The sequence below is a fragment of the Chiloscyllium punctatum genome, chromosome 3 (genome assembly GCF_047496795.1).
Source record: "Chiloscyllium punctatum isolate Juve2018m chromosome 3, sChiPun1.3, whole genome shotgun sequence".
In the NCBI taxonomy this organism is placed as follows: Eukaryota; Metazoa; Chordata; class Chondrichthyes; order Orectolobiformes; family Hemiscylliidae; genus Chiloscyllium; species Chiloscyllium punctatum.
In genome coordinates this window covers 121,554,371-121,573,136 of record NC_092741.1, presented here as the reverse complement: position 1 = coordinate 121,573,136, position 18,766 = coordinate 121,554,371, and the positions used below count along the sequence as shown (strand labels likewise).

Genomic DNA, 18,766 nt, shown 5'->3' with positions numbered 1-18,766 from the left:
ATCAACAGATGGGCTGATTGCTCTAGAATTCCCAGATTTCTTCTCATGTTTCTTACGTAGCCAAGGGGCATGATCACTTTCTCCACCTAAAAAAATGCTACCCAAATGTACTTTGCAGATGTCCAAACTATCATCTTTCAATGTACTCACCTACTCCACTAAACTTCTGGGATAATTTGCATCTGATCCTGAAAAATTGTTACTCTTTAGTGACATTATTTTCTTCATTATGTTGCTTTGCTTATTATAATTTTCATGAGACCCTGTCTATAATTTGAGTTTTCTTGTGATTTTCAGCATGCTGACCCCATCCTCTAATGTCACGACTAAAACAAATTAATTATTTTCATTGACAGTGTAGTCATCATCAATTTCAAGGAGACTATTGCTCTTGACCACCTTATGCCTTTTTTAAAAAAATCTAAATAGTGAAATTTTTTAAAAAATTGACACAGTCTTGCCAATTGTGGCTAGACATACACTGGGAAATATCACATGACCTCCTACTTGTACTGTTCGTCCCCTAGATGCTGCCATTGGTGTCTGAGCCAGGTTGAAAGTTGCAGAGCCTGACACTATCCCAACTGCACCAGGCCCAGGCGTCAACTACTGACTCCTGCTTGTGCCTTGTCTGGGAATGGATGACCTTTTGGCGAGAACTAATCCTTGGGTATGACTCTCTTCATCTACACTTCCTCCATCTCAGAAGCACTGCAGCCGGTGATGAAGTCCCAAACAATTCTTAGGCTCAACAGAGAGCAGCCTCAACCCAATTCTGGCAGTTGTCAGAAATGGAATTAATGCTGTGCAAGTATCTGGCCATCATCAGCTGCAATCCCTCCCACCCCCCAATCCTCCCTTCAGACTAAAATTGTGACCAGCTGCCAGACCCGTCCACTCTGATTCACTTTATATTGAATAACATTTTGCAAGTCCTATGAAGATTCCGTGGGTTCTTTCAATTGTCACCTGGATACGGTTGCTAGTTCTGGTAGATTCCTTGTCCAACTCACGACACACTTTGCAGGGCTAATACAGTACAGACTCATGAGTAGAGAAACTATGGTTTTAGAGAAAACTGGAGTCACGTAAACTGAGAGCGCCTGAGGTCACAGATCAAAAAGACAGAAATACTGGGATGACCCAGAAGGGAAACATTAAGCTGATGAAGGGAAGAAGGCCTTGAGGTAAAGCAAATGCACTCTGTCTTTTCTGATGGGAATCAAATATAGTGCAATAAACCCAATGAGTGTAACAGCTGCTTGAGAGGAGTAGGTGCTATTTCCACTCTTAATCTCTTGACCCAAGGAACCTTGATTTTTTTTTTGTGTGTCCAGGATCACTTCACTTCATCCGATGAGTATGAGGATCCTGAGATTCTGTACAATGCCATCAGCAGCCATGAACAGACAATGGTCATCTGTCATGAAGGAGACCCACTATGGCGCCAATCCATCCTGTCAAATGCAGAGGCTTTACTTGCACTGCGGCATGTGGTTGATGATGGAGTTGATGAATACAAGATAATCATGCTCCATCGACGTTTTATCAGCTTTAAAGTGGTGAAGGTAGTCACTGTTATCATATACTTTTCATTCAAATATACTATAAAGACTAGGATTCATTTCTAAAGAAAAGAGGGAAAATGATAGTTAACTAATTGATATCTGGATAAGAGGGCATTTTTTTTTGTTTACTCATTTCTGACATGTGGACGTTGCTGGCTTGCTAACATTTATTGCCTATCTGTCGTCTTAAAATGCATCTTTTTCAGAGATCTTCAAAATTAAGAAGGACAGATGTAGAGAATATCGTCTTCACCTCAAGTGGAAACAAAACTAGGGGTGATAAATAAGGTCCAACTAGTTTACAAAGTTTTTTCCCCTCATGAGTTGAGAAACATCCTTCTTCATCTAATCCTCTCAAGATGAACTGCTATTTCTTTCTCTCCCGTGTGATTATCTAATTTCTACTGAAATGAATCTGCTGTGTTTGCCTTAACTAGTCTGTGTGAGAGTTCCACATTCTTTCAGTAAGGAAATTTCTTCTGAACTTGCTAATGGATTTATTACTTGTTTTATTTTATAGTTATGGGTCATCTTGCTTCCAAGATGAGAGGACTCCTCTTGAAGCATTTGTAATATTCATAGAGCAATACTCATATTTTACATTGAAGATTTTTCCATTTCTCTGGCAATAGGTAAATAAAGAATGTGTGAAAGGACTGTGGGCAGGACAGCAACACGAGCTGGTGTTCCTCCAGAATCGCAACCCGGAGCGAGGCAGTATTCAAAATGCTAAGCAGGCCTTGAGAAACATGATCAATTCCTCATGTGATCAGCCAATTGGCTATCCGATTTATGTCTCACCTCTCACAACATCCTACGCTGGATCACACAAGCAGCTCAAGAATATCTGGGGAGGTCCAATCAGTTTGGAGAATCTCAACATGTGGTTCACTTCTAGGTGGCAGAAGTAATTATTAGTCTATCTTGTTTCCCAGTCTCTCGACTCCAGTAATTTAAGATTCTCATCTATAAGTTCAGTTTCCTCTTTGTCTTGCCCTTCCCTATCTCTGTAATCTTCTGCGAATCCATGCTACAGACTTCAAACAATTTTTTTGTGTTTTTTCATTTAACCATTTATTCGCATATTTCTTGACATATAGTGGGAATCAAATTTCTCTGCAAATGCTAATTGGTTCTTAGGTCTCACAGGAAACATTGCAGCCTGTGGAATGGCAGCTGAGGTGGTGTTTTGTAGGCCCAAGACCCCTCCAGTCACCATTTTCCAGTGAGTTCCCAATGGCAAATAGCAATTGGTATAAAAGGAGAAGGTGTATTAATGTGTGGGCTGATATCAATTTTCTTCACTATTTCACTGGCATAGTAGGTCTGTTATTTCTCCACCTTCCTATCTTTGTGGAACACTTCACTAGTGTTTCCAGTTCTTTGTGGAGTTACTGAGAACATTAAAAGATCAGTAATCAAAGTAGTTTTTGGAATCCCATTAGAGCATTGTTTACTGGTATTACAGGGAAACTTGGAGAAAGTGAGGACTGCAGATGCTGGAGATCAGAGCTTAAAAATGTTTTGCTGGAAAAGCGCAGCAGGTCAGGCAGCGTCAAAGGAACAGGAGAATCGATGTTTCGGGCATAAGCCTGCCTTCAGGAATCTTAACTGCCAAAGCAAAACTCCTGTCGATCAACATGTTAACTTCAGTATTGCAATGTGGTTACAATGCAAAAAAAAGCCCATTTGGCCCATTGTTCCTCTACCTGCTCTCTGAATAAGTAATTCAACCTATGTCATTTTCCTCCCTTCTCCCATAATCCTATACTTTCTTTCTTTATAGACAATTCCATTTTGATTGAACCTACTTCCATTATGCTCTCAGACAGTGCATTCCAAACCTTAGCTAATACACTGAAAAAAAAATTCCTCATATTGCCTTTGCTTCTTTAACTAATTACTTTAAATGTGTATCCTGCTGTTCTCGATCCTTTCACAAATGAGAACTGTTTCTCCCAATCTCTTCTGTCCAGGGTCTTCATGATTGTGATTATCATTATCCAAACTCCTCTCCAAGGAAAATAGTCCTAAGACAATCTCATCAGATTTTTGAATGGCATGCATGTTCTACATATCGATCTCAAAACCAAAATCAACATACCATGCCTTACCTTCAGTATTCGGAGACTTACTGTGAAAGTGAAGAGTTAACCATAAAAAATTAAAGGATAGAAGTTAGAGGTGGTTTGAAATTAAAAGGTTGCTGGAAAGTTTTTGAACTTTACATTAAATGTGAATATAGGAGGTTATGGTTCGTAAGCTTGAAGATTACACCAAAATTAGAGGTGTAGTGGATAGTGAAGGTGGTTACCTCAGAGGCAACAGGACCTTGATCAGATGGGCCAAGAGGCTAAGCAGTGGCAGATAGAGTTTAATCTAGATAAATGTGAGGTGTTACACTTTGGCAGGGCAGGACTTATACACTTAATGGTAAAGTCCTGGGGATTGTTGCTGAACGAAGAGACTTGGTGTGCAGGTTCATAGTTCCTTGAAAGTCTTAGGTCAACAGGGTAGTAAAGGCAGCAAATAGTATACTTTTATTGGTCAATGCACTAAGTATAGGATTCAGGAGGTCATGTTACAGCTGTACTGGACATTGGTTAGGCCACTTTTGGAATGTTGTGTTCAATTCTAGTCTCCCTGCTATAGGAAGGACATTATGAAACTTGAAAGGGTTCAGAAAAGATTTACAAGAATGTTACCAGGGTTGGAGGATTTGAACTGCAGGGAGAGACTGAATAGGCTGGGCTATTTTCTCTGAAGAGTTGAAGGCTGAAGGGTGATCTTATAGAAGTTTATAAAATCATGAGGGACATGGATATGGTGAATAGTCAAGGTCTTTCTGCCAGGGTAGGGGAGTCCAAAGCTAGAGGACATAAGTTTAAGGTGAGAGAGGAAATATTTAAGAAGGACCTGAGGGGCAACATTTTCACACACGGTGGTGAGTGTATGGAGTGAACTGCCAGAGGAAATAGTGGAGGCGGATACAATTACACCATTTAAAAGGCATTTGGGTGGTATGTGAATAGGAAGGGTTGAGAGAGATATGGGCCAAATGCTGGCAAATGGGACAAGATTAATTTAGGATATCTGGTCAGCATGGGCGAGTTGTACATCTCTATGGCTCTAAATTTCGTGGATTATTTTTACAACACAACCCACTGGGTTCAATAAATGTCTACAGTCTTAAGGATTTACAATCGTGTAAGTTTAGAACGTGCAGAGAGTTTGTAAGTAGAGATGCAGGGGCTGTGACAAGAACGATGCCAGTACCAAATTGCTTAGAAGAGTCACCATACTGCCACCTATTGTATAGAGATCAAGACAGTCTATCAATAGCAATGGGGAACAGAGATGGTACTGGGAGGATATTACTCTGAATTTGTCACAACAGGATGTTGCATATTTGGGATCAGGAAGTATGTGCATACATTAGCTTTTTAGTAAAATGTTTATGTACAAAATAGGAACTTTGTAGCTATCTTTAGTAGAGAGGAGAATGTTGCAACTAAATGTAGCTACAAACAGGAGGTAATAGTGATATTGGCTCAGATAAAAATAGATGAAGAGGAGATTCAAAATGCTCAAAATCCTCAGTGAGTAAGAGGTCTGGATTTTAGTAACCCAGATAGTAAGAGTGGAAATTGTGGACGCTATGGGAAAAGTTTCCAATCCTCTAGTAGATTTGAGGGGGGGTGGGGTGAGGGATGGTGTTTACTAAGCACAGCCAAATTATAGGAAAGTAGGCTAGATGAATTATGGGCCACTCATTTTAATATCGATGAAGAGATGTTTTTATGAGATGAAATCTTGCATGCAAAATTAACCGGCATTTGGAGAAGTATGTGTGTGAAAGTTAGTTTGAATTTGTTCAAGGAATATGATTTTCAACTAATTTGATCAAATTCTTTGATAAAGTAATAGAAAGATTGGAAAAGGCTTTTGTGGTTGATATATATTTAGGCCTCTTTCATCAGTCACAAATTGCATCCTGTTTCTTTTGGTATATGTAAATGACCTGGACAGGTATGGTACATAATGTCAAAGTTTTCAGATGATATAAAACTCAGGTACGTTGTATAGAGTGAGGACAGACCAGACTTTGTGATATAGTCTGGTAAAATGAGCCGACACATGCTGGATGAAATTTAAAGTAAGAATTGTGAAGTGATACTCGTTCTTTCAAAATGTGAGAGAGGCAATACGAACTAAGTGGAACACTTTTAAAGGAGGTGCAGGACATGTGAAGGTGTAAGTACACAACTTTGAGGTGGCAGTTGAAATGGCTGTCCAAAAAAGCATTCGTGACTTGATTAATAGAGGAATAGAATACACAAGCGATAAAGTTATGCTTTAAGCTTTAAAATAATACTGGTTAGACATCCGCTGAGGTATTGTGGACACATCTGCCGCTACACTTCAGGAAGGATAACAAGGATTTAGAAAGGGTATATAGAGAGACTTGCTAAAATAGTACCAGCGATGACAGACTTCAGTTATGTGAAAAGGGTGTGAAAGTTGAGATTATTCTCCTTGAAGCAAAGAAGGTTAAGAGGAGATTAAATAGCAGTCTCCAAAATCTTGAATAGATTTAATAAAGTAACTAAAGAGAAACAATTTCAAGTACCAGAAGAGTCAGTAATCTGAAGACACATTTAAAATGACTGGCAATAAATCTAGAGGTGATATGGTGATACAAGTTTTATACTGTGAATAATGCAATCTGGAATATACTGTTTTAACGAGGGTTGGAAGCAGATTCAGGAGAATTGTTTAAAAGAGAATTGGACAAATACTTTAAGGGAAAAATTCACAGGGCTGGTAAGAGCTGGGCAGCAAGACTAATTGGATAGCTCTTTCAAAGACCTGACATAAGCACAATGAGTCATAAAACCTCCTTCTGGGCTATGTGATTCTATAATTGTTATTCTGTCAGACTTTTAAACTTCATGAGCTACATAAAAGAAAACATTTCATCTAAGTGTTTATCTTAACCTAATGTCCTTTAATCTCCTGAGTTCATAATAGAAGCTGAAAGTGTTGAATGTTTTACTTGTTGCTGCATTAGATAGTATCTTTTGTTGACCATTAAAATAACTTCATCTCTGACTTTACTCATGCTAATATTTAGCTTATTGTCATTTATTTTGTTTCTGTCTATACTTGCATCTTTTTCTTGCATATTATACTTCTGTTGAGTATGAATTTCAACATTTGTGATCAGCAGTGTATTTAAAACTAAGCCTATCAGTTTATGAATTGTGATGATCATTCTGGAGTGGCTGCAGTTGCCTAGATGTAACTAAATGTCCAGGTTTGACATCTGATATTCGTGTCTTCACACCTCCAGATTGCGCAAAGGCTGCACTGGAGGTAACATTGATGATTCAGATTGTGGAGGGGCTTCCTCAGCCAGCAGCAACAACTACACTGGGAACACAACTCAAAGCATCAGCTCCAAGCAAACAAGGGCCTGGAGGCCACACGCGGTAGCTTCGTTGACTGCTCGCCAGGCCAGGGGTATATCAGTCGGTGGTAACACCAGGATGTTGTTTTGTTATAATTACTGTTATATTAATTCTCCCTCCCTAAGTATGGAATCTTGTGCTGCTCTTGGGAGAAGGAAGCAAGGCAGGCAGAAAAAAAACAATAATTGAACTAGAAGCCAAAAATCAAATTCTGAACAGTGCAATTAAGTTCTCAGAATTTTTAAAAGATGGGTTAATGTCTGAAAACCCGCCGGGCTTGCTGGGATGGCAGAAATTAATTATGGAGCACATTCCCTTGGACTTTTTTTACAAACATGGTGCACCACACAACAGACCATTTTTATAAGACATGGCAGCCCTACTTGAGTTATTTGGATATAGATTTGTTACCTATCTTAACTAGGGCATTTGTTTAATCAGGATGGTTAGGTTTGTCAAGCCCTGGGCCCTGGAGTGGGTCTCCTGAGTTAATACGGGTATATATACAATGCTCCCGTTCCTTTGTTTGGGAGCTTTGCGCCAAGCATAGCTGTTCTGTATTCTGTGGTTTTTTTTGCTTTTCTTTCTTTTTTTTTGATCTATTTGTTATATATTGGTGTTGCCTTGCACAGTGTTCGGGTTTGTTTTGTATTATAGGGTAGGTTAATAGATAGGAGAAAGTGAGGACTGCAGATGCTGGAGATCAGAGCTGAAAATGTGTTGCTGGAAAAGCGCAGCACATCGATTCTCCTGCTCCTTGGATGCTGCCTGACCTGCGCTTTTCCAGCAACACATTTTCAGCTAGGTTAGTAGATAGTAGTTGTATTGTAATCTGTGTTTTGTTTTCTTTTTATTATACTGATATTTGTTATTGATTGTATTTTTCAATATTTTATATGTTTGTAAAGTTAAAAAAATTGTTAATAAATATATTTCCAAAAATAAAGTTGAGTTAAGCTTCCTGATGAAAGGCAGGAGAAATTCTTTTGTTTGCGTTTGTGCAAGCCGTTGCTGTTAGCCAACATGTTAGATCTCGGTTTGAGTTTTGTCACTTATTAGTTTTCAATGAAACAGTGCTGGTCATCGTGATTTAGGAAGAATGTGAGGCTCCTTGAGATTGTGCAAAGGAGATTTATCAGAATGTTTCCATGGATAAGAGATTTCAACTGCAAGGTTAAATTAGAAAAGCTTGGGTTGTTTACTTTGGAGTAAAGGAGGCTTAAAAGGAGATTTAATGTACAAGATCATGACAGACTTCGATAAGAAAAGCTCTTCCCATTAGCTGATGTGACAAGGACTGGAGGACACTGATTTATGATTCCAGGCAAAAGTACAAGGGAGCTGAGAGAGAAAACATTTTTATACAGGTGGTAATGAGCCAGAACTCCCTGCCCACAAAGTGGGTAGATGCAGGGCCCAATAACTCGAACTTGGAACTCTAGGCCCACTGTTCTCAGGTTGGAGGTATCACTTGGAGATTGGGTTGGGAAGACTGCTTGGAAGCAGCACTTGGTCCCGTGATTTCTGTCCCTGCCCCTGGTTGGAAGTGGAATCTGTTGCTAGAAATTGGAAAGGAGATTAATTGGTTAATTGATTGAGCACTTGAGGGAAATAAACTTGCAGGACTGTGAGGTAAAGAAAAGGAATGGAATTGTCTGGATTCCTCTATTCAGAGAGCTGATATGGAATCACTTAGTGAAATAGCTTCCTTCTTTGTTGTAGTGATTCTGTGCCTATCAGATTGCAAAGGTAAACCACAGTGCTAGTTGTTCAGAAAGTGAAATGAGCACCCAGGGGAGGCAAACGAATGGGAGAAAATTAGCAAAACTTTAAACAACTGGACTGTTTGAAAGATTGGGAGATTAGGGGGATTCTGGAAAGAGATAGAAAGGGGAGGGATGCTGGGGAGAGGGGTTTGAGGGATGATATTCTGAGGAGATGGGTTAAGGGGAGGGAGGTGTAAGTGGGAATTGTGAAGTCTGAAAGAAAATATCATTGAAAAAATTCTAAAGGAGAACATGCAGCAAACTGGCAATTAATATTTTAAAAACAATTCCTCAGATATTTTTTGAACCAGAGTATTTCTGGAGAAGTTGTTTTAAAGCTTGTCAGTCTTTTGGGAGCTGCTGTCTGTGTACATTAATCTCTCAGCATGTGACGGAATTTGTAGCAGGAGGGTAAAGTACTGCATATGTTATAAGGTTATTGAATGCTCTCCATGACTGGGCAGATGATAGAATTAGACAGATAGAGCAGTTACGCTTCATTATGTGAAATGCTAAACTGCCCATACCCAATTGTTTACATATAAACATATAAATGTAGAAACTAGGAGCTGGAACAAGCCATTCAGCCCTTTTGAGCCTCCTGACCAATCGCTATGATCTTGACTGATTCTGTATCTTAATGCAATATTCCTGCTTTCTCTCCACACCCCTTGATGCCTTTAAAATTTGTAAGTTTATCTATTTCTTTTCCTGAATACATTCAGTGACATCAACACCTCAGCCTTCTATGGTAGAGAATTCCATAGATTCACTATCCTTATCTCAGTCCTAAATGGGTCTACTCCATACCCTGAAACTGTCTCCTGGTTTTAGATTCCCCAATCAGGGAAAACATCCTTCCTGCATCTAGACTGTCCAGCCTTGTTAGAGGTCTATATGTTTCAATCATATTCTCTCTCATCCTTTGAAATTCTAGTGAATACAGGCCCAGGCAAACCAATCTTCCTTCATGGGACAGTCCTGCCATCCCCAGTATCAGCCTAGTGAAGCTGCACTGCACTCCTTCAATGGCAGGTAGATCTTTACTTAGGTAGGGAGATCAAAACTGCACATTAAACTTCAGATGTAGTTTCATCAAGGTACTGTATAATGAGTTAAGATATCCCTACTTCTGAACTCATATCCTCTTGCAATGAAGGCCAATACACACTTACTTCCCTAACTGATGGCTGTACCTCTCTGTCTAATTTCATTGATTGTGCAGAATAATTTCCAAATTCCTTTGTACATCCACACTTTCTACCATATCACCATTTTCAATAATACTGTTCCTTTCTGTTTTTCTTACCAGATTGTATAATTTAACATTTAGCCATATTGTACTGTATCTCCCATGTGTTTGCCAACTCACTCAACTTGTCCAAATCAGCCTGGAGGCTTCTTGCATCCTCCTCACAACCCCAGCTAATTTTGTGGCGTAAGCAAATTTGAAAGTGTTCCATTTGTTTCTCTCATCCATGTCATTTATATATATTGTGAATAGTTGGGGCCCAAGCACTTATCCTTGCTGTAGCTGCACTTGGGAAGAGACCCATTTATTCCTGCTCTCCATTCCTATCTGTCAAACAATTCTCAATCTTTGCCCAACATATAACCCAGTATGCAAAATACTTTTAATGGGAACGTTGGTTTTACAGCAAAAAGAGAATCAGGCTCAGCACTGCACCGTGTGCAATTTACTTGTTTATTCTGTAACTTATAAGAACAACAAACATTGCCGAAGCAAATTGAGTCATGGACTCTTGCATGATATCTAACAGTGCAAATGCCATACAAAATTAACCATACCCATCTACTCATTCAACATCCCTGCAAAAAAAAAAGCAGCTACCTTTTTAAGAATTCCAGTGTGAGTAGAATCCAGAAATTATCTGCTTCTCCCACATGGTAGCTATGCTTTCAGGCACTTTCAACAAATGTACTGGAACCTTCTCCCTCTTAACATCAATGGCTCTCTAACTCCCCTCTTTTAAGATGCATCTTAAAACCAACCTCTTTTACCACCTATACAAATATTTTCTTGCATGATTCGTTATTGAATTATGTCTGATTTATGATGCTATGAAGCAACATAGTGATGTATTATAATAAAGGCACTATTTTGCTTACACATATCTTTAAAATGCAAATGAGCACAAGAGCCTCATTTTCAACATCAAGTATGTATTTTAGGTAGCCATTTAAGGAAACGACTCTAACTAATTTGGCGGTGGATTGTGGACCCAGTGTAGATCAGACTCCATTCTGTGTCCAGCTCAGTTGCTTTAAAAACAGAATTGAGTGATAAAACAAAGTGCCCCATAGTCTCCTCCGCTGTTTATTTAGACCTGTGTACATTTAGTTTCAGTAGAATGACCTCGCTGATCTGCCTTTTTTTAAAAAATGTTTAATATTAAAATAAATTTTTATTCAATGACCTATGACATCTGGCACTAAATCCCAAAGTTCAATGAGTGGCGATGATCATGGGTTCAAACTCTAGACTTGAATCACTCTGTCCCTTTTGGATATTTTACCTACTCTTGAGTTTAAACAGTGTTCCCATCTGTGAGCTAATAAGATCATTTACACTTCCTCATTTGTTTTAATGAGCACATTTTGATCTTAGCAAGTATTGAGTAACTAGAAAATCTTTGGGTAAAATGTTAACCATTTATGACTGAGAAGAAAAGGAAGTTCTTCTTGTGGAAAGTTATGAATCTTTGGAATTTATGATTTTAGAGGGTTTTGGATTTTTAGTCTGTGAGTATATTTAAGACTGTAATGAATATAGATTCGGACAGACTGGGAATTAAAGTATATGGGATTAGGGTTGCAAAGTAAAATTGATGCCAGAGTTTAGTGAGGATATTGTTGAATTGTAGAGCAGACTGAAGTGGCTCTCTCTTGTATTCTATTTCCTAATAATTAGACAAGTTTAAAGTAATAGAGGATATATCACGGTCTGGATATGAAGGAACAATGTACTTGGTGTCCCAAAGATATTGATGATTGGTAGTGTTTATTATTCCAATACTAAATATTGATCAGAGAAGACCGTGTCCATTTAATAGATTGTCATAGTTTAAATTTTAATCAATTCATCTTCAGGAAAACAATAACCCCAGTCATTCAGTGTGGCAGGAGATGTTTTAAGGAAATATGATAACATTGACAGGAAGCTTCACAGTGGGAACTTGATCACAGTAGCTACAGTCAAGTGCTCTACATTACTGCAACATTAACAACCCGAACTGAATCAAATTTTCGAAAAAAAAACAAATCCAAACAAATACTAACTTAATTTTTTTATAGATCAACTTAATACAGTTCGACATCAGTGTTTGAAAACCTGTACAATATCTAGCTCTATTAGCAAGTATGTAATTGGGTAAAAAGCAACAGAGACATTTAATTTAATGAGCTAGTGATTGATAGAAACATAACATGAACTTCCTGGAGATTAACCCTTACAGTTACACTTCGTCTGGAATATTGGCTTCATTGCTGGGCATTGCAACTGAGCCAGTCTGAATCATATTATTCACATATGCTGTTCCCATATTTGTTCTACATATTTCCAATATCCACCTATCCATTCAATTGAATCTTGAATGTGGATCTAATTTCTGCTTCAACTACTAACCTGGAAAGTGAATTCTGCAGCCTGACAACACTGTGTAAAGATGTTAATTTGGTTTCTATTCTAAACCTGTAAATATCATTCTAAATTCAAAATATGCATTTTAAATATATGTGGCTACTCATTCAATGATTCTCATCTACTGGAAATGTTTTCTCCTATCTATCTGTAACTTCAGCACTTCAAACACATTGCCCCATAATCGAAAAGGCTGGAAACATGAATAGACCTTAATAAAATCTTAACTGCTTATTTATGTGTATCTGTAATGAATTACATTGTTTTTACTTATAATCCAACCTAATTATATAAATTTATCTTGGCCAAAGCTGACAGTTTTAAGTTTTTAACATATTTTACTTTTATCTGGCGAACAATTTCAGCAAGATGAATTAAATATTCTTGTTCATTAAGATTGCAACTGCTATAAAACACAAAATATGGAAATATTTTACATTTGTTTGCTCGGGTAGAAATCTACATTTCTGAACGTGTGATCTCCTTTTTCACCTAATTTTGAAACATTTCAGTTATACTGGTGGTGGTCCTGTAAGTCATTTTAGAAGTCACATTTCCAACCTATCTAAGAATAATTTTGAAGATTCAGGACTCTAATCTACAGAGTGATACCCACTTTAGACATTCTTTGTTTGGATTTTTTAAATATCTGCAAGAACATTAATTGCACAGATATGCTAATGCTTTTACATCACTGAAATAATCAAGAAAGCCCATGATCTTTTGTTAATATATCTTTCTCAGGATATAGGTGTCACTAGCAAGTTGGCACTTACTGTCCCTCCCTTGTACCCCTCAAGAAGGTGATGGTGGGCCTTCTTGAACCACTGGGGTGAAGGTGCTCCCACAGTGCTATTGAACAGTGAATTTCAGCATGATGACTCACTGAAAATGAAGGAATAGTGAGTATGTTTCCAGGACAGGATAATGTCTGACTTTCATTTGCTGTCCTTGTCTTCTAGCTAGTGGAGATCACAGTTTTGGGAGAAAAGTTAAGTGATATATTTGCGAAATTTTCTTCATTTGATAGTCAACCATTGCACACTTGCACTTATCTAGCAGGCAACATCTAAATCTAGACAGTGCAAACAATACAGAAAGATCTAATACGTTTAGTTTAAACATGTGTCCAAGCATATTAATTGTATAAGTGGGGTTACAATGAATGACTTACAGTTCAATCCATTGGTTTTTTTTTCTTTGCAGGACGGAGGGAACAGAGGAGCTGTTCAGTGCAAGCTTGCTCGTCTCATTCAGAGATCCAACAACCACCTGCTATGAGTCAGTCAGGGTCATTGCTGGAAACAGAGCAGCCAACTTCACAGGCATCAACGTCCGTCCAAGGTTTCGTTCAAAGATTATCCAACAGCCAGCTGTCATTCAATAATTCAATTGCTTCTATGTTATCTCAAGTACCTCACCTCTCTACTGCTAGTCAGCTCAGTGGCCAAGGCCATTCGGGCACACAGAATAGGCGCAGCATCACCTCCTCCACGAGCTCTACCCTTAGCCTCTTGTTTGGGAAAAGAAGTTTATCAAGTGGACTTGTGATATCTGGGCTCTCAGCAGCAGAAGGAGGGAATACAACTGACACCCAGTCAACAAGCAGTGTCAACATCGCAATTGGACCATCAGTCAGCCATGGGAGCCAGATGACAAGGGTAACACTACAATTCTTCTCTTCCACTCTGAAAGGTTGTTGTAAAGTTCATGCCCAGAAGTTACCTTTATTCATCTTTGGGACGTGAGTGTTCTTGGTAAGGGTAAGGCCTATTCCTAATCTCCCTTTGAAAAAGTAGTGGTGGTGATCCATTGGCATTGGTACATCTAGAGTGCTGTTAGGAAGAGAATTCTGTGATTTTGACTCTGCAAATGAAAGAATGGTCTATATTTCCAAGTCCTAGATAGTGTGTGCCAGAATTCATAAATTGTGGCATTCCCTTGTCCCTGCTATCCTTTTCCTTCCAAGTGGTACACGCTGAGTTTGGAAAGGACTGTTGAGGAAGCTTTGGTGAGTTGCTGCTGTTAATCTTGCAGCCACAGTGCTGTGGAGAAGGGAGTGAATTTTCTTTGAGGCTACTTGATCATGGAATGTGGGTGACACTGGTGTTGCTAATTTTGATTGTCCACCCTTAATTGCCTCGAGGGCACTTAAGAGTCAACTGAATCACTGTGGGTCTGGAGTCACATATATACCAGATATGGATGGCAGATTTTCTTTGCTAAACAGCATTAATAAACAAAATGGGTTTGTAAGACAACCGAAAGTAGTTACATTGTTGCCACTAAACCAACTTTTTATTCCAGAACTTTATTGAATTCAGATTTCACCATCTACTATGATAAGATACCATGTCCCAGAATAGCCTGGAGTTCTGGAGTATGAGTTCAGTGGCAATACCACTTTCCCACCATGTTTAAGATGGAGTGCCAATCAAGTGGCTTGCTTTACCATCAGTTCAGGTCACTCTTCTGCGATCGGGATCATTTTATTTGTTCTGCAGCTCACAATTGCATTACAGCTTGGGCAGACACATTGAGTACTTACAGGGATGGTGGTCAGATCCTCCGTGTGGCTCAACTTTCTCCTCTGAGCTGAAGGAGGATGGGGTTGGGTGAATAAAGTGAGAGAAATGAAAAGTACAGCAAAATTAAATAAGTTGAGATAGAGCTTAGTGCCAATAATAATAACAGATTCCTGTAGCTATAATAACAGATCTGTTAGCAAACATAAATCACATCAAATTGCTGTGAATCAAATTAAAGCAGGGTGGAATTATGGTTCTCTTTTTGCTCTTAAGACACTCCCCTTTGCTTCCCCTATTTGAATATTTTACAGTCAATAAAGTAGTTTCTGAAATGTAATCATGTTTGTAATGTGGAGAAACAGCAATCCACATTGCATTACAGCTCACCTGCTGTGTGTAAATTCAGACACCTGCGAGATATTATTAGTGTGGTTTTCATGCACATGAAGATTATGATAGGAAGAACTTAGAAGAATATACAAGGTAGAAACAGACCACCTGATCCAGGTATTCCTCCACCTACCCTACCATATCAATCCATTAACATGTCTTTACTTCCCTATTTCCTTATTTGCTTGTCTATCATACCTTTTAAGGCATCTGTGCTCTTCGTCTCAATTACTTGTTGCGGTAGAAAGTTCTAAATTCCCTATTACATCTTAGTTGTGAATTCAAGGTTCATTTCAGAAGTAACATGTAACCTAGACTAACATTCCAGTGCATTGCTGAGAGAGTAGACAAATTGTGAGGCATTAGAGTTTGAGGGTTAGACTCTTGGGGAAGGTAGATTCTGTGGGTAGACTATAGGCAATAGATTCTGGTCAGTAAATTGTGAAGGGATAGATACTGGGATTCTGGAACATGAAGCTGAATTTTTTTTGGCGAGATCTGAATTGTGTTAATGTTTGGAGGGATTTTCTTCAGGAGGACTGGTGAGTTTTCCTGCAGTACCAAGCTCTCCTCATTAACTACCTACCCTATCCTAGTGGTGTCTCTCTTGTCCAATTTTTGGCCTATCTTACCACGTGTGTGATTCTCAAAAGAGCTTGCCACTCAGTAGACATCACTGGCATCCCTACTGCCTACACTATTTTTAAAGGGCTGTTATGCATCTGGACAAACACTGTCCAGAATTGACCTGCACACCACCTGAAAGTTAGCCTGGATATGACAGACAAGGGAACATCACCAACTTTGTTCCTGCTGGTACAGGCAGGACTTCCTCTCCCCCAAGGATTAGCGTTGAAAGCTATGACACTGGACCATGCCAGCCTGATCCAGACTGCCATCCAGTCTGAGTTGTCTGGAGGAATGCCCAGCAATGTAGGAAGAAAGTCAATGACCTTCTCCACTGTGCCAGCATAAGTATCATCATTTTGTCTCTGATACTTCTCACTCTATCTCTACTACTGTAATTGCCTCCCACTAGGTCTCATGCTCTACTACTCTCACCAATGCCTGGCAACATCTTCACATTGTCGCCCAACCCAAACCCTGGCAGCACTAACCCTAAATGCTCTCAGCGCTGTCTAATCACACACTGAAGATAACTTCACGCCTGCGCCAAAAGTAACAAGGTTACCCACTTTCGTCTCTTATTACCTACATCTCTCTAATTCCAAGAGCAAAAATGCTCTCCCCCCTCCTCCCCACCTCCTTCCTCCCCCATAGGGCAGAAAGAGTCGAGATGCATTGTGGGCTTTCTGACATGTAGCTCCTCGCCCTCTATGTGGAGAGCATCTGACTATGCTTCAAGTGGCTTTCGAACCCATAGATTGGTATCAGAGGCTGCTTTTGATTTACTGTGCCAGGATTCCTTGTGTGAAGGCTATTCCCCCTTGACTTGACAGAGGCCCACTGGCAATCATGATAACCTTCCTGCCTTTTGTATCTGCATTAAACAGCAAGGCAAAGCAGGTAATAAAAACCTGGTACCTGAGGGGGCATGCGAAAAAGCAATGCAAGACAAGTATGCTGTGAGTATCCAGGTAGGCTCAGATTGAATGCGTACCATGACAGAGAGTGATGAGCAGGGAGATGCAAAATGGATAAGTCCATACACTAGGAGCATGTTTCTAAGTGCACCGTGCTCAAAGCAATGAACAGAACCAATGCTGTGAAGATATTTTTTCTGGCTGGAGAATTTAGAACTGAGGTTCACAGCATCAGTAAAATGGGTGAGTGATTTAGGGCTGAAATGAAGAGCAATTTTGTTATTTAGAGGATTCTGGATCTTTGGAATTCCCTACCTTAGAGATCTGTGGCACTGCTCTGAAGTTGATCATATTGGAACTTGAGATTGACAGATTTTAAATACGATGTGGTGATAGTTCAGGCAGTGGAATCGAGGTTAATGATCAGCTATAACTATATTGAATGAGTTGGCATGAAAGGCTGAGTGGGCAATACTGCTCCTGTTTCCTGGATGCTCCAGTGACATTTTTCTCTTTAGCCATTTCCTGATTATATCATCTGAATGTGTGCCTTTTCCATCACACAGAATGTTTTGGGTAAAGCACAGGGTTTTTTTTTTAACCATCACCATATCACCCTCCCCCCGCTCCCCCCCCCCCCCCCACCCAACACCACCCCTACCATCTTTTCTTTGTCCTCTTCCTTCTTGTTATATCCAGGTCAAAATAATCTTTCAGCCACCATCACTAATGTAGATTGTCTGATCTTCATCCTGCTGTTTGAGTGGCCTTGCTGTTCTCAAATTGACTGCCTTACTTCCTGTATTACAACAACAATTATACTCCAGAAATACAAATAGATTGTTGTAAAAGAATCCATGGCATTTTTCAAAGAAAAGGGAGTTCTTTCCAGTATCTGGACAACATTTATCTGTCAAACAACAGTGAAAGAAGATTATTTAATTATTTATCTGAATTGTTTGTGAGACTTTGCTGTGGAGAATCAGCTGCTGCCTTATCTACACTCCAACAATGACTATACTTTTAAAGCATTTCTTTGGCTATCAGGTGTTTTGAAAATAGGTCATGAAAGCTGCTCTGTAAATGCAAGTGCTATCTTCCTTTTACATTCTGATAATTTATGATCATTTCAGCTTGTTTTACACTTAAACTGAGTTTCTCTGACAGACTGCTATATGTCTAGCTCTTTCTATTTTAGCTTATGACTTGCAGCCTTGGAAGAGGAAGCCACTGGAGGCGTCAACATTAGTCTAGTTAAATTCTCTCAACATCAGGACCACGTCTCTGATGCTAAGATCTTGTGAGCATAATGTAATTATCAATACAATTTATCAACCCAGTATTTGCTGAACAACATTTAATTATTGAGGATCTCTGTGAGATTAGTCAGTCTTTCAGCTGTTGTTTCTGATGTCTACTAAATGATTTTGTTAATCCTGTGGGATTTGCAGTTAGGGGAGTTTTATTGTGCTTCAACAAGATCAATATTCCTACCATGTGTGTTTAACAGACAGCCTGCAGCAAAAGTTTACTGAATGACTCTGATTAAGATGAGAGCTAATTCTGATGCTGGCACTTTTTATAATTTAACAGGCAGCCCTGAAGGTTTGAACACTGCTCATTTATTTCATTGCTTTGCAGTGTCTAAACGCAATGTATTTTAATATTTCATGGGTAAGCCTGATAACAAAAGTGGATGTAAAGGTAAATATTAATCTTATAAGTAAATTACTAAAACTAAAATCACTTTGAAAATATACTCTTGAAAATTATCAAAAATCTGCCATTTTCTAATTTGCAAGAATAATCCACAGTGGATCTGAGCCAGATTGCAGCCT

The 18,766-nt window shown here is 39.1% G+C and overlaps 1 protein-coding gene across 5 annotated transcripts in view; it reads left to right on the top strand.

Moving 5' to 3' along the window:
- LOC140464582 (pecanex-like protein 2) overlaps nt 1-18,766 on the top strand; it is a 268,742-nt gene that overhangs the window by 237,180 nt on the left and 12,796 nt on the right. For all 5 annotated transcript variants that reach the window (XM_072559843.1, XM_072559850.1, XM_072559861.1 and 2 more), the window contains 4 exons: nt 1,338-1,568; nt 2,201-2,475; nt 6,922-7,091; nt 13,673-14,127. In XM_072559843.1, coding sequence (XP_072415944.1) covers nt 1,338-1,568; nt 2,201-2,475; nt 6,922-7,091; nt 13,673-14,127 — 1,131 coding nt within the window. The remainder of the gene's footprint in view (nt 1-1,337; nt 1,569-2,200; nt 2,476-6,921; nt 7,092-13,672; nt 14,128-18,766) is intronic.